This window comes from Rhinolophus sinicus, linkage group LG12 (assembly GCF_036562045.2).
Source record: "Rhinolophus sinicus isolate RSC01 linkage group LG12, ASM3656204v1, whole genome shotgun sequence".
Classification (NCBI taxonomy): Eukaryota; Metazoa; Chordata; class Mammalia; order Chiroptera; family Rhinolophidae; genus Rhinolophus; species Rhinolophus sinicus.
The window spans coordinates 59378481-59404201 of NC_133761.1; the positions used below are offsets into that span (position 1 = coordinate 59378481).

The 25721-nt window shown below is 36.8% G+C and overlaps 1 protein-coding gene across 1 annotated transcript in view; it reads right to left on the reverse strand.

Annotated features, from left to right (window-relative positions):
• SPATA17 (spermatogenesis associated 17) overlaps positions 1–25721 on the reverse strand; it is a 125140-nt gene that overhangs the window by 20224 nt on the left and 79195 nt on the right. The window contains exon 9 of the mRNA XM_019739978.2: positions 14170–14305. Coding sequence (XP_019595537.2) covers positions 14170–14305 — 136 coding nt within the window. The remainder of the gene's footprint in view (positions 1–14169; positions 14306–25721) is intronic.

A 25721-nucleotide genomic window follows, 5' to 3' on the forward strand; every position in this document is an offset into this window, starting at 1 on the left:
ATGCAAAAAAATGATAAGAATCCCAACCATCAGTGATGGTGAGACTTAAGAAATCAACAGAACAGGCATACCAGTGAGACTGAGAATAGCCACACACACAGGTCCAGAAAGATAGTGCCAATTCCTAGGCAGAAAAGTATGGTTAAAACAAGACCCACACTGTGACCAGAAGTGACATGTAGCCAGCATTCTCCGTATGGTCATACTGGTTGTTAATACATGGAAATGCTTCCATATTTTCATAGCTGTCAGTAAATACCTGCTAACGTAAACACCACTTCCAACATCCCTCACAATCCAGCAGTTAAAGTTAGCCCAGCAGGGAGCTCTGAGATGACTGTCCATTCTGACAATTTAGTACCTGTGAAGTAGTTAGCAAATATTTCAATTTTACTCATGCCTATAATATACACATAATTAGCTTGGCAGATTGACCAGAGTTAATTATCTGGTAAATCTATGGTAACTTCGCCATATTATTCTTTTCGATCTTCTCATCAAATTGCTTTTTCCTAAAATCTCAAGAAACACGCTCAGAACCAAAATGTCTAAATTCAGTAGCTCTAAAAAGCCACGCCAGAGGCATACAGAAACTACTCTCAATTGAGTCTGCCAAGCCATTTGCAATTCAAAAGAGATGATAGAGATTATTTCTCTTTGAGTATTGCAATGTGGAAGGTTGTACCTCCATAAGTCTACATCTTTACTATTTCTCCTTGATTTAATTTTTGAACAGCAGAGGATATAACCAGAACAACTCTCGTAGTTAGTTCTACATAATATTAAAAATTGTGTAGAATCATTCATCTTAATATTACAACATAAAGAAACAGAATCCTGAGACTTAGAGTATAAAACAGCACAGAAAATGAATACTTCTTGAGTAGTGAAAGTTTCACCATTAAAAACATGGATTAAATACAGCTGGAGCACTTCTGTCCTAAGGGAAAATACTTCAGAGGATGTGGCTCTTTGTCAAGAAAAAGGGGGCTTGAGTTGAAAAGGCTGGAAATGAACCAAACTGTGATTTGCCCCATCCAAGGACCTCTGTGTGGAAATATTTCATAAGGCAAATAGAAGAAGCCACATACCACAGAGGAGAAATCACATGGCATTCAAATAAATGTTGGAGATGATTTGTGACTTAGAATAAAATAGAAAAAATACTTCACATTCCCCCAAATAGTTGATATTTTCTAGCATGTCATGGACTAAATAAGAGAGTCAACATTTTCCTTCAGAATACCACAACTCATGAGTTTGGACTGGTATATTCCTAAAACATCATGATAAAAAAAAAAAATCCTACTTTGTGAGCCCCTTTTGGAAACGATATAGGCTGTTTTCCTGACTTCAAAATGATTCAAAGCTCTTTTGATGAGCACAACTACGATTGGAAGAAAAATCTCAAAACTTCATGACTAGGCACAGTACATTATCTGTAATCTCTGGAAACACATTTGGTTTTATAGTGTGGTGGAAAAAATTCCACATACCATCTTGCTCACTTCTTTCTAAATTGGCAAGAATTACTGCCAAAGATGCCACCCCAAAATCCTGAATAGAGGCGTTAGAGCTGTCAAATTCAGAACCAGACTTTTCTCAGGAAATTTTTGTGAGAAAATGAGAGCCAAATATGAAAAGTCTTTAAGATAAGGAGTCAACTTTAAGTAAAAGTTTCAAAATATTTGAAAGAAATGAGAAGCCCTAGTCAGAACAATATAATAAGGAGTTCATTCATGGATTGGATTATTAGATCATTTATTATTATTATTATTATTATTTATTATTATTATTATTATTATTATTATTATTATTATTCAATGCCCTATAGCAATAGTATGCATGGTACTGAAAAGTCATGAATCCGTCTAAAGAAGCTCTTACTCTGGAAAATAAGATTAGAGGAAGATAATTAAGCCAACTCTCTAATTCTGGAAGCAATGATTTTGTGGGCTGAAGTAGAAAATGACAATCTGCTTATTTCTTCTGTATAGGCAGAAATCTCTGAACATCTAGGAACATCACAAATCTCTTCTGCTTCAGTATTACTAACATGATACACAGATTTATAACTTTCAGCTGTCACAGACTATATCAATACTGCAGACTCCAAAACACACAACTTCAACGGCTTAAGGATAAAGAAAATGAAATGGCGTGAATTCAGCCTAGAGTCTTACAGAACTTTTATATTCCCTCACTCGTCTTTGCTCTCTGACAAAGCAAGTTGTTAGAGTTCTAATTCCATTCGACACTACATACCTAGGTAAATTATTATTTTTAACATTTGTGGCCACTAGAACAAAAATTTGAAATCGAATTCCTGTCAAAGATAAGTGCAGTGCCGTATGAAAAGGCTACCCCAACCTTTCAAGATTTTACTCACGTGCAACTATAGTGTTTTCATTGAAATTTACTTTTATATAATTTCTTACTTACTAAATTTGGATTTCACATTTTTGTAAACCAGACACTTGAGAGTAATAATTGTAAACAAAAACTTGAAAAAAATGCCTTATTTGACCTCTGAAGGAAAAGAGTTTCCACTAAAAGGAAATGAAGGGCATGCAAATGTTGTGAATGCATTTGCACATTTGCACTTACTTCTTCTCTGGAGAGAGGGCCTACAGCTTCAAGTAGATTAGCTAAAGAGTCAGATGTCAAAAAGTGTATCAAATTATTCATTTGAAGATCTCACATTATTTCTGAAGAAAAACAGCAGTCTCCTGACTACAACTGAAAACCCACTTTGCCCCTCTCTATTTTAATCAAACTGCCTACATAAAATGAAATGAGGTTGGCAAAGGGAAATAAAACCACAGGGTTAAGTGGAAGAAAGGTAGTGTGAGTCTGTGTAGGCAGATTGCCTTGCAGACCAAAGTCCGAGCCTACCACCATGTCACCAGCACTGGTAATGGATTATTTGTCTTGTTTCACTCTTGCTAACTATACTTCGAGAGGAAAATTATCATAGCGTAGAACATTACTTTTATATGTAACTTTCAATATGAGAGAGCTGGCTTTTCAATTATTTGTCCTTTCCATCCCATCCTATGATGCCTTTCCTGGATGTGGATTTTGTGTTTATAGTTTGCAGAAAACGACTAGTGAGCTTAATGGGACAAAGACAGACAAACCTTGAGTATATACAGCAGACATACTTCAGTAAATGTGTCCTGAAGGTAACTAACTTTTTTACTATAATGTTGAAAATTTAAAATAAGTACACTGTTCATCCTATGAGGTCATGATAGACAATAATGATGAAAATGATTATTTATCCAAAGTTAAAAAATATATATTGGAAAGACGGAAAACTTGAAAAGAAGTGTCTTTTTTTTTTTTTGCTTTGGAATAATAGACTACTTACTAAGGCAGTATTTTAAGCTATACTGTACTCTACAGTAGAAAGAAGCTTTCTTAAAAGTGAACTTTATGTCATCAAAAATCAATCCTTAAATCTACCAATGATTATTTCAATGCTACTGAGCCATAACTTTATATTAATACAGTAGCTACATTCTGAGATGATTTTCTTCATAGAGCACCAAATACTTAACATTTAATACTTGAAAATCTCCCAATTGACAAAATCATGCAACTTCAGATCCTTTTTTAATATCAGCATTTATGTCTACTATAGATCAGTCAGATGAGAGTTAGAAAGTTAAAGGATGAGAAATTTTATCACTAGTATTTTGGCGTATAAAAGAAAGTTTATATGTTAGCTAAAAATATATCTAACATGTCCTATCATCTTTTTTTCTGAGATTTCTTTTGAATTTTTACTATACTTTGAAATTTGGGTAAAAACACTAGCCATGAATGTGGAAACTTTCAAAGTTGAGTATGCATTTTACACATAGTATTGTGTACTTCCTTAATTATTCTGTTAGAACTAGAAAGTGTATTCATACTTGCAGATTAGATTGCTTCCACCTTTTGGACATTATTTATGTATATTACATGTCAAAACTAAAGTGACAGATGATTTCTGAATTCAATTAGAAAAACAATATGCCGTGTCTCAAAAATCATATAGAGATAAAGTAAGGAAAGGTTCAGATTTCAACAAGTATAGTTTCACATTCCACTTGTTTCTTTTAAAAAATACTATTTTGAAGAAAATGCTTTAACCCTTTTTAACAGTTTGTTGGCGTTAGCAATATAAATGAGTTTCTACTAAATATGTTGACAAATAAAATGGAAGTGATTTTCTTAAAATAGTGAAGTGAAGGAAGAAAGTATATGGTAAATGCTATTTGCTCTTCATTATTGCTGTGATAAATGTAATCCTGATATAAGGGATTAGGCTGGTGAGCTGCAAAGAAATCTGGACAGACAAGCTTGCAACCCAGTCTTCTAATGACAAATAATTAGATTCACAACAAAACATATTCAGACAGAATACACCGTGAAAATAATAAAACCCTGAATGAATGCACAGAAATGATATTTTATTTACCCTAAGAAAGACTAATTCTGGACTAGTGTGTAATATTTGTATCAGCGTTGAATTTTTTTGAAATACTAAACTTGCCAATCATAGAGAGTTTCACTTGGGAGAGGGGGTGGTGTTAGGGAAAAGCTTTCCAAAGGAAGGAAAGGGAGGAAACTAGTTGTCTCCTAGTGTTTGGCATAAGTGCGTGACTGTGTAAATGAAGGGAATTTGGAAGAGACCAGGTGTTGGGGAGGAGATGCAGGCCTGTATTGGGCATAAGCCATGTGAGCTGTCTCTGGGATAAGCAAAGAAAACAATTGAGAGAGTAATACAGCAATATTTTTCTCTCATGCTGCTTACAGGCAAGTTACATGATTAAATGAAGAAGGTAGGCAAAGCAAGACATTTATAATACAACAGACAAATGACAATGCATTGCTAGCTAGACAGCATAATAAGTACCATCTAATTTTCTCTTTAAAATCCATTTATTCTTCAAAGCCCTAGATCATCATCAAGGGACCACATTTTCCAACTGAGGAATTACAAAGGAGGAAAACTAGATTTTATTAAATATTCCAATTGCTGTGAGCAAACTCTTTGCAAATAGCTCTTGGAATAGATTTAATAAGAAAGTAAGGTCAATATCTGCATCCTTACATCCTACATTGTGAAATATATTTTGACTACTTTTGTACCCTGATAGTATTTAATTGATATCCTTTAAAGTCAGTTGCTGCCAAGACCATCGTTATCACTTTTTAGTCATCTGATATTTCACATTTGTTAAACTTTTAACATGCTCACAGATTTAAGATTTTCCTTACTAGTTTATAACCTCATAACAGCCACCTAAGAAGCAATTTGTAAATTAAGCCAGAATTAATCACACAATTATTAAACTGCCACTTAATAAAACTGAAGTTACAAATTGTAACATTCTCAAAATCAGTCTGGTTAGTGTGACTTCTAGCAATTTTTCAGTCTGAATATAAAAGTTTAGTTAAATAACCCTGTGAAGAATGTCTGTAGGGGAAAATATATTGCACTTAGGCATAATTTGGGAACTATTCAGTTAAGTAGGTTAAAATAAATTAAATCCACAATAATAATTTTCACAATGAAACAATTTCTTCAAATTAATGCTCAGGCAGGAAGCCCAGTGTGTGAAACAGGTGCGCAGAGTTCTGGGAACTTACTGGTGCTCAATGTATAAGGTGGTATCGAGTGATAAGGCAACAAAATAAAGAGAAGTGTTTGGCTCGTCCTTTATTTTTTATAGTCTGTGTCACCACTGGTTTCCTTTGCTTTTTTGTAAGAGTTGAAAAAAAAGTTTTAAGCACCAACTTGGAAGTTTACCAAAAATAATTTTCAAAGGACTATTTTCACATAAAATCAACTGAAAGATACAAAGGATTTGAAATGTTACCTATACATGAAAATTTGACTTGATGGCAAGCTTTTACGTATTTGCCTTAGAAGAAACACAAGTTAGATGTCTGATGTGTTTAAATTTCAATATTTAATTTTTATAATATTAAAACATAAACTACAGTATGGGAAATACATTTAAACTAATGAGAACCAAATTAATCTTTTAATCAACTTGAACTTGGTCAACTTATTCATGTGACTTTATTATTACTTTCTAAATAACTTATTATAATGCTAACACATGAAAATAGGACTAATAATAGATAAATTTTAAATGATACATACAGAGAGCACTAGAGATTTAGGATATCATTATTACGTAAGTGATCAAAATATACTAGGCCTTATACTTATCTATAAAGTCCCCATGCCTGGGTGTAACATGGCACATGGTCAAGAAATTGACACCTGGGGCTGCAGCGGAGTAGGACGTTAAATAACCAGCACTCTTGAAAAATAGCATTCTTAGTAGGTGAGCTAGAAAAAGTAAAAGACCCTACTAGGGAGACTTTGAGAAAGACCCCACCTCATTCTTGGTTCTGGGTTGAGTGGAGACAAGACAAAAAAAAAAAAAAGAATTTCCTAAGAGTTTCTATATAGGTTTGGATGTCAAACCAAAATTTAATTTTCAGAGGTCCCAGGTGGGCAGTACCACTTGCTTTTGGCAGAAACAAACAAAAACCTTCTCTGAAGAAATGCACTTTAAATCAGGTTTCAAAGAATTCCCATATATAAAGTTCCAAGGAACAAAAACTCACAATCAAAAATTTTAAGACAATAAAAAAGGGTAAACAAACAAAATAATTGATGCTAAACTTCTTCCATCTTAAAAAAAAAAAGAAAAGGAAACTTTACCGTGTATCTCCCCATAGCTATTGCCCTATCAATCTCTCTTCTTCCTTTTATAGCCAAACTTATTAAAATGATCTGCACTCAATACATCCACTCCCCCCCCCTTTTTTTTTTACTCCCCCTTCAACCTACTTCAGTCTGGCTTAGTCCCCCATATTGTTATTGAATCAGCCCTTGCTAAGTAACCAGTGACTTTCATTTTGCTAAATCAATGGGACTTTTCCAGGCCTCATCTTATTTGAGTTCACAGCATCATGTGCCATGGCTCATAACTCCTTTATTCGTATTGCATTATCTTTCTCTGACTTCTTTGATAAGCATATTCTCTTGGTTTTCTTCAGTTTATCTACCTTTTTTCTACAGGCTCATCCTGTTCCAAGTGACATATTACTATTCCTCAAAAATTCCAGCTCTCCTCTCTTCTTATTCTATGTTTTTACTCTAGGTTGTTTCATTGGCTTTCATGGTTTCAATTACAATTTGTGAATCAAATATATTCAATTTTGTGACTTTGGTCAGGACTATTGTTCCAAACAACAGGTTTATATATTCAGCTATCTATCTGACTTTTCTATTTGGATGAATCAAAGTCATCCACATTCAAACATGTCCAAGACTGACCTCAAGATCTCTTCTCGACAGTTGCTCCCCAAATTCTGATCCTCTTCTTTTCCCAATCTCAATAAACAGTATCACCATAAATTCAGTTTTCCCCTTGTAGAAACGTAGGAGTAATCACTGCACGTCCTTCTTTCTTACTCCATCATATTCAATTCATTTTCAAGTGTTAAGGTTATTTGTATTCTTAATACTTCTGTTATCAATTCACATCTCTCCAAATTTACTGCCAGTCGTCTGCAAAAAACTACCATGACTTCTGGTACTACAGCCTGCTCAAGCTGACACACAAAACTAGCCATCACCGCCCTGACTCAGAAATTTCACTTTCAGGACTTCATTAGGGCAAAGCTGTATGTATAAGAATGTCCGCTGCAGTGGGAGTGCTCAGACATTATTGTTAAGTGCTCTGACAGAGGCCTACCTGGAAGGACACACAAATATCCCCTTGATTTCTCTATGCCAAACCTGCAGACATAGCCAGAATGACACTAAATAAGTAGTGTGAATGCTAATTCTTGTGTTCATGTAATACTTCCGTGATTGCTAAGATCAAAGTCAGCCCCTTTCTAAGAGACCAAGTCTAATTCCTACTTATATTTCTAGTCATTTCGGGCTCTTGATTCTGGTAAACCTCCTCTTTTGCCAAGTCATATCAAGATATCACCTGGAGGTCACACAAAGGAATTAAAGCTATGCTCCTATACATGGAAACTAAGACACTAGGTCTGGACCCCTGAAATTCCCACTGACAGGTTAACCTAGTTTCCAACAACGGCAACAACCACAACAGTGTAAGTTGAGGCCTTTAAGAAAAATTTAGAGCTTAACTGCAGAAAAGTGCAAATAACACGTTTTGTAATCTTTGTCAGATGAAGAATTTAACTCGTTATTCTAGATTAGCAATAATGGACAGAAGATGAGAATATGTTGAATTTTTAAAGATCAGTCAAGAGAAACTGTTCATAAAGTTCAAGAATCACAATGGGACCCAAAGCTTTCAGAGGAAAATTTGATACACAAGCTAGAAAACCTCTCGCTGTCAAACAAAGATTCTGTCCTATGCCACCATGTACAGCTGCACTGCCAGGGCGAGCAGCTTACCTGGGTAAGGTAAATCTTACAGGCCTCACACAGAAGGAAGCATCTGCCATGGTCTCTTTAGAGCTGAACGCTTATTACTAATCTCATGGAGAGATTTTCAATCTCAGACTTTACTACAGTTATAAAATAGTTTTTAAACGTGGCTTACCATGCTTTATAAAAATGCATTGCATTAGGCTTGCTCATCACTCAAATGTAATATTTTCAACTCAGATGAAAATTGAGCCCTTAGGTTAATAATTGCAGACTAACAATGGTCCAATGTAATCTATTAAAAATCTTGGACACAACACTGCACATATTACTTTCATCCATAGGTTAAAATTCAAGTAAGTAACGCTTCTGAAGCCATTTTTAAAACTCTGATTAAAAAGCACTACAGAACATAATAAATGTATCGGAAACAAGACAGTGATTAAAAAGCAAAGGTCGTGTAAATGTATACATCTTAACATTACACATTTAAAATATTCTATAGGTTAGATGTTATTTTAATAAACAATATGACAATATTTGGTTGTGTCCAGTTTTCTAAAGTGAATAATAGAGTATATATAAACATTATATGCAAATACCAAGCAGCTATCGACGTATAATAAAAATTGTATAAATGTATACTTTTCTTTCAGCCCACTGACCTCAAGAAGATGGACACAAGAGAAATGAAAGAGGGGAAATTGAAGAATTTCAGTCCCTCATGTATTGTGAGAGAGACAGAAAAAAAAAACCACACAAAACAAAAACCCTTAAGTTGAATATTTGATTATTGATGGCCATCCGCATAAGCAAAATATTTTCCCTCAATTACACCTAATTATTTAATCGTTTACACTTACTAATGAAACAAAACAACACAAAACAAACAAAGCGAAAAGGGCCGTTTTTCAGCAAGTGCATACGCATCAATCAACATGTACAGAAAGCTTCTTAAAATTATATGAAGCTGGTCTGTTTAAACAGAGAGGCATATTTTACCCCAATCAAATGCATAAACGTAAAATTATCCCTAACTGAGGCCGGTTCCGCTGCTGTGCGGTTCAGCCGTAATGCTCCCCACACACTGCACTGGCACATCAATTATGATAATGATAATCACAGTCGTTAAGCCGAATGTTCATTATTATCAGGATGCTGGTGACAGCAGATTCAATCACCGGGTGCAGTGGGCAAGCAGTCACAGTCCCACCCAAGTTTCTGCAGACAGCGACGTGCCACATTAAATCTATGATGTGTTCCACAGCCCACTCCATTCCAAAAGCCATAGACGGGAAAGGTCAACTTTATGTTCTGTGCAATATGCTTAGGCTCTCGAAATCCATTCTTTGGAGGATTCGATATTTTTATGCTTTGTAGCTTATCAAATCCTCGTTAGGACGAAAATGCACGTGAAAATAACAAGAAAGGGCTGCTCTTCTGTTGTCATTCACCTGTAATAAGGCACGTGAGCAAGGCTCTAGCAACGTGAACCACCTTAAAAATCCTCTTCCTGAATTTTGCAAACAAGGGAAAACATGAAACACTTCCATTAAAGTCAGTTGTCTAAGGTGAACATGAAAAGTAATTTCAACTGAGATAAAAGCCTTAGACCATCATTTCTGTTTCGGTAAATACGAACATATGTGAATGTTTTGACAACCAAAAGAATGTTTTTAGTATACTGAAATTTTTATTGTCCAACTCTGTTAGACCTAACCAAAGCAATGAAATTAGTAGTGACTGATCGATTCCCCTTATTTAATTTCACTTCTGTTTTAAATACTGAAATCAGCACAATGAAGAATTTATAAATACAAAGTGGTTCCTTGAACCTAAAAAGTTTGACTATTTAAGACACAGAGCTAGAATCTAGCAATTTAACTTGGGGCCTTTTACAAATAGATCAAAGAATTATGAGTAAGTTAGTTGTATGATACATACATTACTTTATTATTGATTTCTATACTTTCCAGAAAAATTCTATATACATATGTTATTTTTCATTATTAATTTTCATACTTTCAAGGAAAAAATAGTATTATTTGCTCTCAATTTGCTGACTTTGTGATGTCTTTGTATAGTGTTCTTCAAATTAATGGCATTAAAAATAAAGCAAAAATATTAACTAATATTTGATATATTAATTCATTTAATGTGAATGTGATTAGAGAAAGAATATTTAATTAACATTTGATTTTCTTTCAACCGATATCCTTTAATACAATTGTGTAACAAATCATTTGAAAATTATAACTTTCATGCTTGCAGATGACAAAAGAGAAAGAAAATTTTCCATGCAGACAATCTTAACACATGATAGAAAGTTTGAGGAACAGGAACCAAATATACTTGGCTGAAATTGATGTACTGCATTCAATTAAATCACATGTGCACTGAAATGTTTGTAAATAGTCCATCTCCCCATCATAGAAGCATAAAACCATATTAGTCTTTTTTTTCTTCAACATTTTGAACTTAACAGCTGTACACTGCCTAAAACTGTCTTCAATCAACTAAAAATGAGTAAGTTGTGGCCTATAATTTCCAAGATCAAGAGACAAAGCTCGATAAAAAAATAAAGAGTAAGTCTGCTTTAAGCAATTGGGCACAAGTAGCATGCAAGCCACTTAATACCAAATCAAAATAAAAAACATTTTAATAGTGCTAAGATTTTACATATACATAATAGAATGATTACCTCCGTAGTATTGTGAGGTTATATTAGCTACACAGAGGGATAATTTATTTATTCACTATAGTTATTTAAAGAGATCAGAAAGAAGGTGGGAAGAAATAAGGAAGGAAGGGAGGAAATAAAGGGAGGGAAGGAGGAACAGAGAAATTTAAGTTTGCATTTAATACTTTTCTACATGGTTTTGTGTAGGGTTAAGTAGACTAATGATTTGTTAAATGTAAAGAATTCCTACACTTTTCTTTCTTCTTCTTTTTTTTTTAATTAAAGTTTATTGGGGTGACAATTGTTAGTAAAGTTACATAGATTTCAGGTGTACAATTCTGTATTACATCATCTATAAATCCCATTGTGTGTTCACCACCTAGAGTCAGTTCTCCTTCCATCACCATATATTTGATCCCCTTTACCGTCATCTACCACCCTCCGCCCCCCTTACCCTCTGGTAAACACTAAACTATTGTCTGTGTCTATAAGTTTTTGTTTCTCATTTGTTTGTCTTGTTCTTTTGTTGTTTTGGGTTCATATACCACATATCAGTGAAATCATACGGTTCTCTGCTTTTTCTGTCTGACTTACTTCGTTTAGCATTATAATCTCAAAGATCCATCCATGTTGTCACAAATGTCACTTTTCTCACTTACCTTTCAGGGTCTACAAGAACAATTATTTGTCATTAAGTTTTTAACTATGTATACTTTCTAAAAGTATACAGGGGCAAACGATTCTTCAAAAGAACAAAATAAAATACTTTTCTTTTTAATAAATATCCAAAAGTGTCTTTATTTCCATGAACTTGTTTACTTCAACTAGATAAATGGATGTCCTCAGAATATGTCAGAATGTATGAAGTGAATCTGTTGCATAAAACTAAAAATACTATATTATTTTAGGAAAGAAATGTTTGCACAAAGATTTTTGTTACTCTGAAGTAGCTTAATGTCCTAAGGAAAATCATTTATATTTTAAAGAGCTGAATCCTTCCTCGAATGAAAAAGAATAGTGAGAGGGCATAAAAGAGCAAAATGTTTATGTCAAAAAAAAACACAAAGAAACAAGACAAACAAACAAAGAAACAAAACCTCATAGACACAGACAATAGTTTAGTGTTTACCAGAGGGCGGGGGAAGAAGAGGGTAAAAGGGATCAAATATATGGTGACGGAAGGATAACTGATTCTGGATGGTGAACGTGATATATAGATGATGTAATACAGAATTCTACACCTGAAACCTATGTACCTTTACTAACCGTTGTCACCCCAATAAACTTTAATTTAAAAAAATAATTATAATACGACCTCCACCAAAGCCCATGGAAGGAGCTAAGTCCTTAGGGACCGAAGAAACATTCTCTGGGGGAAAAAAATAAAATGGAAATTATACTTTAAAAAAAAAAAAGAAAGAAAGAATAAAAGAAAATGAGATGTAGATCACATTATGTACATTCAAAATATAAAATTAAATATTTTAAATTCTTAGCCTATATTCTGAATGGTTGCATGTTAGGTAAAAACAAATGCTAGAATAGTTTTAGTGGGGATTTTTATGAAATAACATTGTCACCGCCATTTAGGTTCATCAATTAGTAGACCAAACTGAACCACTCATTATATATTCTTTATGCCATGGAATCATTATTTGGTGTTTTAAAAGACCAATTTATTTGAAAGATGGCCTTGTAGCTGCAAAAGAAAAATACACTTTCTGAAGTATCCAAGTTACCCACTTGTATGACTTATCCTTGGTAATCCCATGTTTACAATGTCCTCTAAATAGGAACTTTTGTTAGAGTTTGGTACGGAAAGGTCTTATTTTCTTTAAAGGCCTAATGTGTTTCTTCCTGTTGAGTAAAGAGGGTACCTCCGCCACTTGTGTTCCAGCTTTGCCATCCACACGCTAGGTCACTAGCCACCGCAGAGATGTTCTCCTTTATTTTGTGGGTATAGGCACTCTTCTCATCTAAGGTCATTTCCCCTTATTTTTATTTCTAGAACATGACCTTTATTGTATTTTCCTCTTAGTAACAGGCCTTAGAAGCCTTTTGGAAGGAGATTGTGTGCAAATGAGTAAATTCTCATCGGCCGACTATTAATAGAACCAATAGGTTTGGTAGTGTAAGGATCTCAGCGGCCCTAACCACTTTCCAGAAAATCATTTACTACTTCATTTTATCTGTGCAATTTTGCTATCAATAAGTTGTATTTTCTAACTTCCAAACAATACCTTAAACACATAATAAGAACTTTTCATAAATAGTGTAAGATATTTGATGTTTTCCCAATTTAGAAATTTTTATCTAAGGGCTAACAAATAGTCTGGAATCAAATAAGAAGTACCGAGGGTGCTAAAAAAAAAATGTATACACATTTTACGAAAGGAAAACTGTACTAGAATAGCAATACTCAATATATACTGATAACAAAAGATGAACACAAGTCACGTTTGACTTCTGCAATTACAAGTGGTGCTCAAAGTGGTTACCATCAGCAACCAGACAATTCTGATTACGGCGAACTACTGCTTGAGCAACATTGACCTAAGTGTCCACTGTACACATTTTTTGGCACCCCTAGTATTTATTTGCTTTATGCTTTTCTCTATTATATACATATAGATATATCACAGATATATATATCTATGTCTGTCTGTCTATCTAGCTACTGATCTAGCTACAAAGATGGAGAGAATCAAGCTCTGGTCTCCATGCCTCAGCTTTAAGCTTAACTCCATTCTGTGACCACAGATTCCAGCCTTGATTCTGGATGGCTTTGCCAAAGATAATGATCGGTGCCATTGATCATAGGGTAGCTCAGCCATAAAACATAAGAACACAACACTAAACAAACACACAAGCAAACAAAACCCCTGAAAACAAATCTCTTACTGACATAGGTCAGCAGCAACCCTGTTACATAAAACAGCTGTAAATAATTTTGTAACCAGGACGGCATTCACTGTAATGAGACTATTTATATTTGCTGTAATCAGTGTATATGTTTAGCCATTTAAAAGGGACAGCATTTTTTTAAAATGTTGCACTAACTCACTTTGTCACAGATCCATTTCTTAGGATTTTCATCTCTGAAACATTGACGTCCATGAGAACTGGGACCATACTTGCTTGAAGAATGCATTGATGGGATGTATGTTTTATTCTTATGGTAGGAAGAAAATGGCAAAAACCTGAAAGAACATTAAGGTGATATTCTCAATTTGACTTCTTGAGACATTTGATTTTTAAAAAAAGAAGAATTTAGAAACATGGTGAAAAGAAAACGGCTTTGGACGGGAACGCCTGAATCCCACTTCAGGTGTTCTATCACTGCCTCTATCTCTGTTAGTAACATCTATGAATCTTTATTTCTTATTCTTCAAGTGGAGATACGAAACCTTTCTTCACAGAGTTTTTGTGAGTCTCAAATACTTTGTAAATAGAGAAAATGTTAAATACCACATTTATTATTGAATGGTGCCAAATAATTCCCAACTCATCATGTAAGTAAAAATGTTCTTAGTTTTCAAATGGTATCCAAAAATGAAAAGGATGGCCGAGATAGGCAATTCTCACTGAAGTGGGTTTTCGTCAGATCTTAACTCAACCAAATAAGGGTGGCAATTGGAGTAGCGGTTGTGAATAACGAGGCTACTGAGTCAGCCAGACCTGTATTCACATCTTAGCTTTGCCCTCGATACCTGGGTCCCTCGTGCAAGTCACTTGACTTCTATGAGATTTTCCTTTCGCATGGACTTATAGGGAATGAATAACTTAATATATGTAGAGCTTCTTATGGAGGCTGAAAAGGGCAAGTGTCCAGTAAATAAAAGTCAGAATAAAAGCAGAAGTAGGTTGCCATTGTAGCTCTCATCATCGTCACCAACAGCAATTTTCGGTATGAATTATGGTCAACTAAAAGATCAAATTTTTAAAACCCATATAAACTCTCCCAGAACGTCTAAGATTGTGATCTGCTTTCAGTGTAACCTGGTGAATTATTTAGCTCCCGCACCAAAACCCTCTGAAATAAGAGTGAAGAAAGAAAAAAAAAGTTATAAACCCCCAAGAAGAAAGATGACAAAAGAGAAACAGCAGATGAAAAATACCAACTAATCTTTGGCACATGGAAAGCAGATATAAAGTTCAAACACTGAAGTCTAATGCCAGAACAGGGCAAGGCCAACAAGAAGAGGGGCCATTTTTCCCTCAGAAGCCCGGAAAAGCTCAGAAACCAAAGCTATGGTTATTGCATAGGGTGAGAGTGAGGGATACAGCTGAAAACAGATGCTAAGTCTATACAAGGAGGGATAAACCCCCAGGTTCCTCGCCCAGCTCACGTATCCACGAGAAGAGCCTATTCTCAGACAACTTGACACCAGAGAGCACAGATCTCAGGGAAAGCGGGAACGGCAGATGCTGGGAGGCACAGAATGCATATATGGATTTCCGTTCAAAATTTGCCCACTGAACCCTACTTGGCTCATCCCTCTAAGTCAGGGGTGTCCAAACTGCAGCCCATGGGCCAACTGCGGCCTGCAATCCATTTTTTATTGGCTCGCAGCAAATTCCAAAAATGTATTTAGTTTACTTAAATAAACCAGGTGAGGCAATACGTACTTCACCTCGAGTGAGTGACCCGGCTGTTTGTGTATTTTACCGCATATGGCCCCTGGTAAAAAACGTTGAGAAAAGTTTGGACAGCCCTGCTCTAAGTGTGCTGATGGTTGGACTTAACTCCTTCAGAAGACTGATGCCGCTTCTCAAAAGATACTGAGGAGTCCCAGAGAAGCAACTTCAAACATCAATGTTTGGGGATTTCTTAATTAAAAGGTCATACCACAGTGCAATCAAATGTATCAATCAAAAAACCACTCTTGCACAGAAACACTGTTTTTAATCTGACTTTTAGAGTCTCCTTTTGAATATGAATTTAAGAACGGATTACCAGTTGGGGAAACTACCAATGTGAAAGGAAGACACAAATCCAAACACAAAGATAACTTAGAGGGAACAGATGTAATGCAGGAAACAGGAGTAAACCTCAGGAATTTTTAATTAATATAATCAAAGGACATATGGTATCAATAAAAATAGAGGTAGATAATGTTTCAAATAAAAGGAACAGTTAAAGAAAAAGAGAAAGCTCTGGGAAATCAAAAGATATACGTAGTAAAAGGAAATATTACGCCGAGAAAAATATTCTGAAATTCGGATTTTGAAAAACATTAAGTTGAAGTTCTACAAATTTGTTGAGCCATTAGCATATGCAAATATTTTCACATATATTATCTCATGTAATTAAGCCAAAGAAGGGGCATTTTAAAATCTCAATTCAACTAAAAATTTTGTTTTTACCATTATATTAATACATTGGTCTAAAAAATAATACACAGGGAAAGCAATGTCAGTTCATCAATTTCTACACCTCTCTACAATTTCTTTTTAATGCTTATGAATAGAGTCCTTTTTAATATTTTTGTCAACAAAATATTCCCTAATACTATCTAAAGTAAAAACAGAACACAGAGCTTTGAATTGTACACAACTGCACAGCATGTGTTCTCTTGGGAAAAGAGCGCTCATATAAGACAGAGTATGGTCTGTCCAGTGTTAATTTGCACATGGGATAGACATCACACACACAAAAATTAATGTAGCCCCAATGTCCCTGAGTATACAGAGTAGGTGCTGTGAGCCGGCTGTTGCACTTCACTTCTGAATTGCATTTTAATCGTACATTTTTCTTTTGTGTCTGAACAAAATTTGCTTTCTCAATGGAATGGATGGCTAAGTAGACAAGGCTGAAAGACTAGTATTTCTCCATCCATAAATTAATTGTACTTTCATTCAGTCATGATGTTGCATTAAAGTAACATGTATGCATATTCTTAAGTGCAGGTATGTATGTGCATATGTAAATAGACCCAAAAATACTTAGACGTTTTGTAAATAATATTTAAATATTTACCCTCAAATTACGAAGAAATTACTTCCTAAATAGGATTTGCTCTACAAAAATATAAACAGATTTGAAAACCATAAAAATCACTTTTAGTTTATAATCAAACTTTTAGATAATTATCAGTTACTTTAAAAAATGTTATCTTTTACCAATTTTAAATGCATATTCAGAGGTATTGTATGCTTGCAGTGAGTAAATTTCAATTAACTGAAAACCATATTAAAGAAGAAGATATGGGTTTGCCTATCATCTTTTATTATTTCATGAAAACACAGATTTGGGAGAAATTCTTAAATATGTGGCGATATAGTGGTATATACAAACAAGTCATTACTTGAGTGTCTGAGCAGTTAGAGAGCAATTGATAGAGGTCTCAGGAAGCAAAAATTAAAAATAGTCAATTATTATAGCTTCAGGGAAAATAGATCCATTACAAAAATAGTTACGATTGAGAATTAATATACTTAATATTATTTTCTAAATAAGAAGACAATTATTTATCTTTTCTTCCCCTTCTCATTCTCTTTCATTTGAGCCAGTTTTTACAGTGCCACTATTGTCATTCATAATTCTAGGTTTTCCTCTAACCCATTTATTTCACTGCCAGATAATTCAAATCTACAAATTATGACCCTGTGGCCTACTGGTTCTGACCCATATTGTTCTGCCCAGCTGTCAGGCCTCTTAGAATAAACTGGGTGGGCTTGTCTCCTACCACTCCTTCCCTCCCTCCCTCTATTCTTTCATCTCTGTCTCGTCCTCCCTCCCTCCCCCTCCCCCTCCCCCTCCCTCCCTCCTCCCTCCCCCCTCCCTCCCTCCCTCCCTCCCTCTGCCTTTGTCCATCCACACTCCTCTTCCTGAAATGCGGATCCATACACTATTCACCTTTCAAACCCCGGCTTAACACCCAGCCTACCCAGGCCACATAATTGTCCCACTTTAACCCACACTAATTTCTCTATTTCCTTAACATGTATTCTGAAGCAAACGTTAAGTGAAATGCTTCCATATACGAAGTCCCTTGACGACACTGGGACATAAAGATGTGTGCCTGAAAGGAGTTTACCTTGGGGTAGGAGGTGGAGAATGGGGCAACACCGTGGGATGTGTTAAGTTTTGAGATGGATATGTGCACAAGAGGCAGTTAAGGCACAGAGGAGGGTACATGTTTGCACCAGCACAGTGTTCATAAGATGCCTGCGTGTGACACAGGTTACCGGGGGTGGGGCCTGGAACAGCCGTCTCCCCAGACCATGTACGGCACAGCTGAGTACGGAAAGACAAGTAGAGTCAGTCACGTTGAAAAGCTGGTGAAGGCTAATTTAGATAGAAGAAGCAACATATGCAAAGTAGGGAGGCGAGTTAGAGCACATAAAGGAATGCGGAAGAAGCCGCAGCCAGAAAAATGGGTCCTTCACGAAAGACTCAAAGTAGATCATGAACAGCCTGATGGTGGTGACGACGGCGAAGGAGAAAATATAAAGTGATACATTACATATCTTCATAAATTGCAAAACATTTTGCTTTATTTTTATGTAGATATAACTTTTGACTGTCCAGCAGGTTAATGATCCAAACCACAATGGATTCTGGCTTAGGTGAATCATTTCGAAATGAACAAGGTCATAATGATTTTTAGAAATCAAGGTGCAGGCCTATGGAAGAGTCTCCACACCCAACACATCCTAGATCAGCCCCCCTCTAATAAAGGGCTCCTACTGAAGTACATGCACTAAGCACAAAGTGGGATAAAAGGACACTTTGCTAAGTTAAGAATGTGGCTCCAGCTGACAATACATACTCTACTGAGCTATGCAAGAGCAAGCAAATGTCTTTTCGCCTAGGACAGAGGCAGAAGAAACAGCAAACCAGTACAGGTTTGTCCCAAAATGTATAGCAGAATTTGTGGGATCCAATCTTTCTAATAGGGGGACTGCTCCTTGATCTGCCCTCAGAGTCTCGACAGCAAAAACTGAGGTGTGACAAGAGACAGTGCAGCTGTTCCTGCAGAGAGGAAAGCCTTACTCCCTAAGCACTGGCCAAAAAGGAAAAGCAGGGAGAGCGAGGGTTTCCCCGTGGAGCAAATCCAGGGCAGCACTTGACCGCACGCCTCCTGATAGGTCAGGAGAGACTCTGGAGAGACATGCACCTCAATGGAACGTGGCCGCGTGTGCTTCTGACCACTCCTGTTCCTGGAGGGGAATGGAGACGTCGATGGGGAAGCAGAGGCCAGGGGAGCCAAGCGAGCCTTGAGCTTTCCCTGGAGGCAGCGGCTCCTTCAATACTGAAATGGATACTTGGGCCTGGGCCTGCACCCAGGAAGCAAAGTCTGGGTATAATATAAAGGCTGGATGACTGGATTCATACCAGCTGTGTCTCAAATAACTGTGTCCAACGCATTGTGCTTAGACACTCTGGGTATAGAAAGGTGAGTAAGCAGATCCCTCACCCGCAGACCCTTAAAATCTAATGAGGGAGAAAGACAAATAACTACAATGCTATAAAGGGGGGAAAGTGAAGTGTTACGAGAGAGGTAAAACAACAGTGTGGTGATAGAGCACAGGGGACGATCTCTAACCTGAGATTAACAAACAGATCAGACTTCATTAGACAGACATGGAAACTGAGGAAGAAGATGCAAGTAGGGGAGCGGCATGAGGAGATGGTCGGCCGTAAAAGCTTGGAACGCACGTGTAAGGTCTTATAAGTCTGTAGCGGATTTGCTGGAAAATAAAAGTATATTCTTCCCAGGGTGCTTATACTGGCTCCTATCAGAACAGGCTAAACTTCCGCAGTCTTATCATGTCTTACTTAAGATCTCCAGGGAATCCTTTCCCAGTTACTCTATCCACTGCTCACAGATACTGTTGCCAAACTCTGTAACCATCTCTGGGGTGTTGTGCATCCCTGAGGGGCAGACTTGGCTAGAGCGTCACAATGGCGGGTATCAGACTAAGGAAGGGTGGGCCATGACACATGCCTCTCTCTCAACTAAGCTGCTAAATTACATGCCTTATCATTGCTTTAATACCAAGACACATCTGACATTTTCCACTGTTTATTGGAAGAGATGTCTTTTCTTATTTAGGGATTATGAAATACCTACAGGATTCTTCTATAAGTAACTATCACTCTTATTATGTGGGAAAAGAGAAACAAAAATACTTTTCCATCACTGCAGACTGGGTATAAACTGATTTAGACCTCAAGTGTTTAAAACGCCTACACTTTATACACAAGAAATTGTAACATAATGAGATGATAGCATAGCAAATAGGGTCTTGCGAATTTACTGTCATCAGTTTTATCTTGTATGCCACACAGAGTGGGAATGCCAATTGGATTTTTTTTTTTGTTCTTATAGCAAAACATGGAACATACTCAGAAGATCACAAGCTGCATTAATAAAGACCTTAGTGTATGAGTCGCCCGTCTCATGCCTCTTATGATACGACAGACAATCGTAAGTGAGTGCCAGGATTCATCCCAGGAACTTGGCTTCAAAGGTACATCTAAGTTTTAATCGTAAGAGCAGCATTTGATTGAGGATGGAAATAAATGCTTTCATGCAGGTTAAACAGGCAAAGTCTTTAAAGAGGTAATGTACTAAATCATCAGTGGATACTGCAAATAAATGGTCGGACTGTATAATGGTCTATGTTTCTCTTTGTAAAGAAGGCCTCATATTTCTATAAGATTCCTCGATGTATCTCTCAAAACACATCCTTAATTTTTTGAGTTACCTTGAATGGATCTTTGTTCTTTGCAAATAAGAAAGCTCTAAGACAGTGACCCTATCTGTGCCCCTGACCACTCTATTAGCAGGTTACCCGCTACATCAGGTTGATTGAGGGTTTATAGGGTGCTACCTCTGAAGCGATTTGTCAACCTTTGTTTTCCCGTCCACCACAAATGTCCTTGTGCTATTACAAGTCTCTTTGTCTCTGGACAGGACTAAGGCAACAGCCTTCTAACTGGTCTCCCTCACCAGTGACATCCATTTCTTTACCACGGGCATAACTAACAAAGTGATACTTCTAAGCTATCTGATCCTTTCAATCCGGTGATTAAAACACTATGATGCTTTTACTCTGTCTCTATATGGTCAAGTGCAAACACTTTACCATAGGACTTATGGCTCCACCTATACTTTCCATATCATTGCTGCCACTTTGCACGAGGTACCAAAGTTATGAGCTAAGCTTTTCAAGACACCGCAGACAGCAAACCGAAACACCCATGAGCTATCACTTTGGAAGCTAAAGATGGCTTTGTCCAGGCCACCTCCTCTGGGCCAGTCTCCTTGCTCTGCCTGGCAAACTTCTGCTCAACCTTCAATTTTTCAATTCTCTTCTGATCCATGCCCCCCACCCCCCACCCTGTCGCCCCTTTGAACCCTAAATTGAAACAGGACAATCTGGGATGTATAAATGCCACACCAATATAAGGAGGTAAGTGTGGCAAAAAATGACAGTCTTTCACAAAGAAAATCCATATGCCTCACAAACTGACTGAAAGTCAACTGGCAAACCTTTAGTTATCATATGTTAGGGAGAGTGCTTACAATATGATAAAAATCTCACTAAAAAGACTGAAAGTGTCTTTTTTTATGACTTGTCGGATTGCATACACTGAAAGCATTCGTGATATTTTCAAGTATATCACTAAAAGTATTCCAAATTATCACCATTATGTTGATGTCATAAATCTTAAACTTCTTTAAACGTCTGCGTATAATAATGGAATTCCTGTACTCTGTGTTCATTTATTTAAAACAAACACATACAAACACATTTTTTTTTTTTTTTAAGGAACCAGTGGACAAAAAAAGAGAGCACAGTTTTCACTTTATGGCCAAACAAATAAAGGGCTTTTTTTGTAGACAAATTCTAGAACTTCTTAATTATATACAGCCTTATTATCTGTATCCCCAGTGTTACAAAGTACCAGAACTTCATTAGAAAAATTAAGCTGGGAAAATGAAGGCAGCACTTTGTAAATTTCCACTGGAAATTAGCCGGGAGAGGCAGAGGAATACTGGATCAAAAGAGGGTAATCATGCTTAACTGTGCCCTCCAGCACCCGCATGTGTAATGCGATTTGCACAGTAACTACCTCTCCTATTACTGCTTGTTTGGAGTATTCTGTGTTAATGGGGTTAGCTAATTCGGTATGTTAACTTAAAAAGGCTGTGCTGATTAATAAATGTTGCACACTGTGCTAGTAATTAAAATAAATGGAAGAGTTACAAATTAAAAGTTGAATTGTTAAGAACACATTCTCTGAAAATATATGATAATCCCTCTTTATCATAATACAATACCAGTTCAGAAAAATATGCAAATCGTAAAGGTCTAAAGTGTTTGGAAAAAAAATCACAAAAGTCAAAAAAAAGTTTGGAGGTGTGGTAAATTTTCTTACCACTATTCTTTAGTGACAAGTAGAACCCACATGTCCTCTATATACATAAATCACATTTTTTTCAAACGCCCTTTCTAAAAACTGTTAATTGAAGATCCGGTTTCTTAACCTTTCCTACATTTTTCCTACGGTGCTTGTCTATGAAATGGTACTGATACTTAACTAGAAACAATATTTAAAAGGTTGAAAAATGAGTAATGTTCTATTTACCACGGCTTCTGTCTGAGTTGGGTTGTGAATTTGAGGGAAGTGAAGGCAAATACCTAAGATTTGTAGCTACTCAACAATGAGTAGGAGCTCAGGAAATTGAGTTGCTACTTCTGCCATGTCACTGAATATATTGAGAGGGTGCCTCTCATTTCACCTACTCTGCATAATGAAAGGTGGCAGAATATACCCCCAATAACGCCACTGTGGTAAAGGATTATTTTGAGCTAAAGGCACGTGAAAACAACAGGTACAAGGAAAGGGGTCTGAGCTCTGCTTCTTGCCCTAAAATCAGGAGCTAACACTCCCATATGACAGCTGCCTTTCCTCTACTGCGAGGGAAAAAACATTCTTATCACCAGATACGGAGGAGCTGAGGCCGAGACAAATCTGTACCACCAGCCCTTGTTAAATAACTTTTCTCTTTCTTTGGCCTCCCCAAATATTTCAGTTACTTTTTAACAGTTGCTTCTCTTTGTTCAATCTAATATATGTATAACCCTAATGCTTATATATACACATATATATAAGCATTAGGGTTTGCCACTTTTGGGGGTATTCATTTCCTTATGGGGGCTCCTGTGTCACATAAAACTTAATCTGTATACTTTCCTCCAGTTAATCTGTCTTAATGGTGATTTAATTCTCAGGCCCAGTGGAAGACCTGAACAGGGTAAAGTCTGGCCACCCTTCCAATCACTATCAAAAAATTAACACCTCTTAGTTTTTGAAAAGATGTTGACACAGCTATTGAGCTGTCTGTACTCAGGTTCCCATGAAAGCCTATACCAGTTCAAAATAAAATATCCTTACAATATGATTTAATCCTAAACTTCTCTTGACAGGGAAGCTCAAGACACAGTCAGATGTTCTTTACCCTAAACCTGCAGAAGAATGGTGAATCCTTAGGGATCGGAGGATTTCTCTCAAGTTTAGCTCAGGTCTATAATGAATCTAAACGCCAAAGGCTGATCTAGCAAGGTAACTCCTTGACTTGAAGAACATTTGTATTAGTCTCCTATCACTGCTGTAACAACTCAGCACAAACTTAGTAGCTTAAAGAATAGAAATTTATTATCTTAGCATTCTGCAGGCCAGAAGTTGGAAATGGGTCTCACTGGGCTAAAATCAAGGCTTTGGCAGAGCTGTATTCCTTCTGGGGGCTCAAGGGGAGAATCCATTTCTTTAATTTCCCCACTTTCTAATGGCTGCCAGCATTTCTTGGTTGTGACCTGTTCCTCCATCCTCAAAGTCCCTGTCACATGGCATCACTCCGACCTTGTATGTAGTCAAATACCTTTCTGCCTCCCTCTTCCACTTTTAAGAACCCTTGTGACAAGACTGGGCCCACCCAGAAAATCCAGATAACCTCCCCATTTTAAATCCTTAATCACATCTGCAAAGACCTCTTTATAGGACTTTATCATATAAGGGAAGAGTCACAGGTTCCTGGGACTAGGCTGTCAGCTCTGTAGGAAGGCACTATTCTGCCTAGGAGAACACAGATGGACACTGGCTTCTATTGCCGTGTCCTAAGCCCACTGCATTTTGGATACGGTTGTAGTCTGCGTAATTGTGGTCTCCGGGATTCAGCCAGGATGCTTACAGTGAATAGAAGGTATTAACTTCTCGGACCTCAGTTCCTCTCAGCAGGCTTGAGTGAAGCCTCTATCGCCTGATTTATGATCCCCCGTTCTTTTCCATCTCTGCCATTCTGATGGGTAAATGAAACACGTACTTTGATAGCTCTGGTGCCCTTGTGGTCTTCCATTTCTCCCACCTCTTAATAATAATGACTTCTTTCCCCACTTATCTAGGCAACTTGCACTGTCCCATTTCACATCTGAAAATAGTCCTTAAAATACTCCCTGAGAAAAACCCTAAAATGCTCTCTGACCACAATCTCCCATAAAGAGGAAGTACAGTGTGTATAACATTCTGCCTTTTTAAAGTAAAGGAACAATATATACGTATATAATTGCACACGCAAAAAAATAAATATCTGCGTAAGACATACAAGAAATGGTTAACAGCCGGTGCCTCTAAAAAACATGTGTTGCTGTTTCCGTTTTTAAAAAGTAAATAAGCCATCCTTTTTTTTATTTGTTTCTTAAGTGAATTTGAGCAGATTGAGTAAAGCAGGGAGGTCGAAAATTCCTTCGTGGAAGCAGAAGAAAACATAGGCTATAAAGGGGAATGGACACATCTGAGCCGCTCTAGAGCACAGTTTCCTATGGAATGTGGAAGATTTGCTAAAGGAAGGGGCCTAGATCTGATCCCGAATGGCCTGTGTCTTGCAATAAGGAAGTAACGTTTTTCCTGGAGTTGATAAAAAGCCATTTGAAAGCATTTTGGCTACATAAATGCTTGCTTAAATTTCTCTAGTGTTATGGTAATGCGCTGAATGGGAGTAAGACTGGGCAGACCAGACAGGCTTTGCACGGCAATTAAAAGCAGACATTGTAAGTGCCTAAATTAGAGTATTAGACTGGAAAAGAGGGGCTGAATTTGAGATACTTCAAAGGCAGGATTTGAGGAGCAATACAATGCTGCAAAAGGGAGAACAGGCTAACTCGGGAGTCCCTCCCCCGGCAGATGGCTGATGCTGCAAATCACACGCAAGGCCAAAACAACCAGGACAATGTGGGACAGACTGAGTTTGGGACCTCTGGTGGAGATGCACACAAAGATGGCAGTGGAAAAGACAAGTCTGGAATGCAGGAGTAAGTTCTTGGAGATTTTGAGAAATCATTGGCATAGAGGTGGGAGTTGACGTCTTCCAAACAGAAGCGATCGGAGAGATTATGTATACAAAAAAGAAAGTACAGAAAGAAGACAGTAAAGAAAAAGAGTGGTACAGTGAATGTGGCCGTCACCTTAGTTCTATCGCACGACCTTTCACCAGAATTACTACAATATTCTCCGAATGGGTTTCAGTCCCTCCAGCATATTTCTTCTTAAATACATCTGTCTCACAATCAACACATTCATATTCTTTTTATAACATCCTCTTA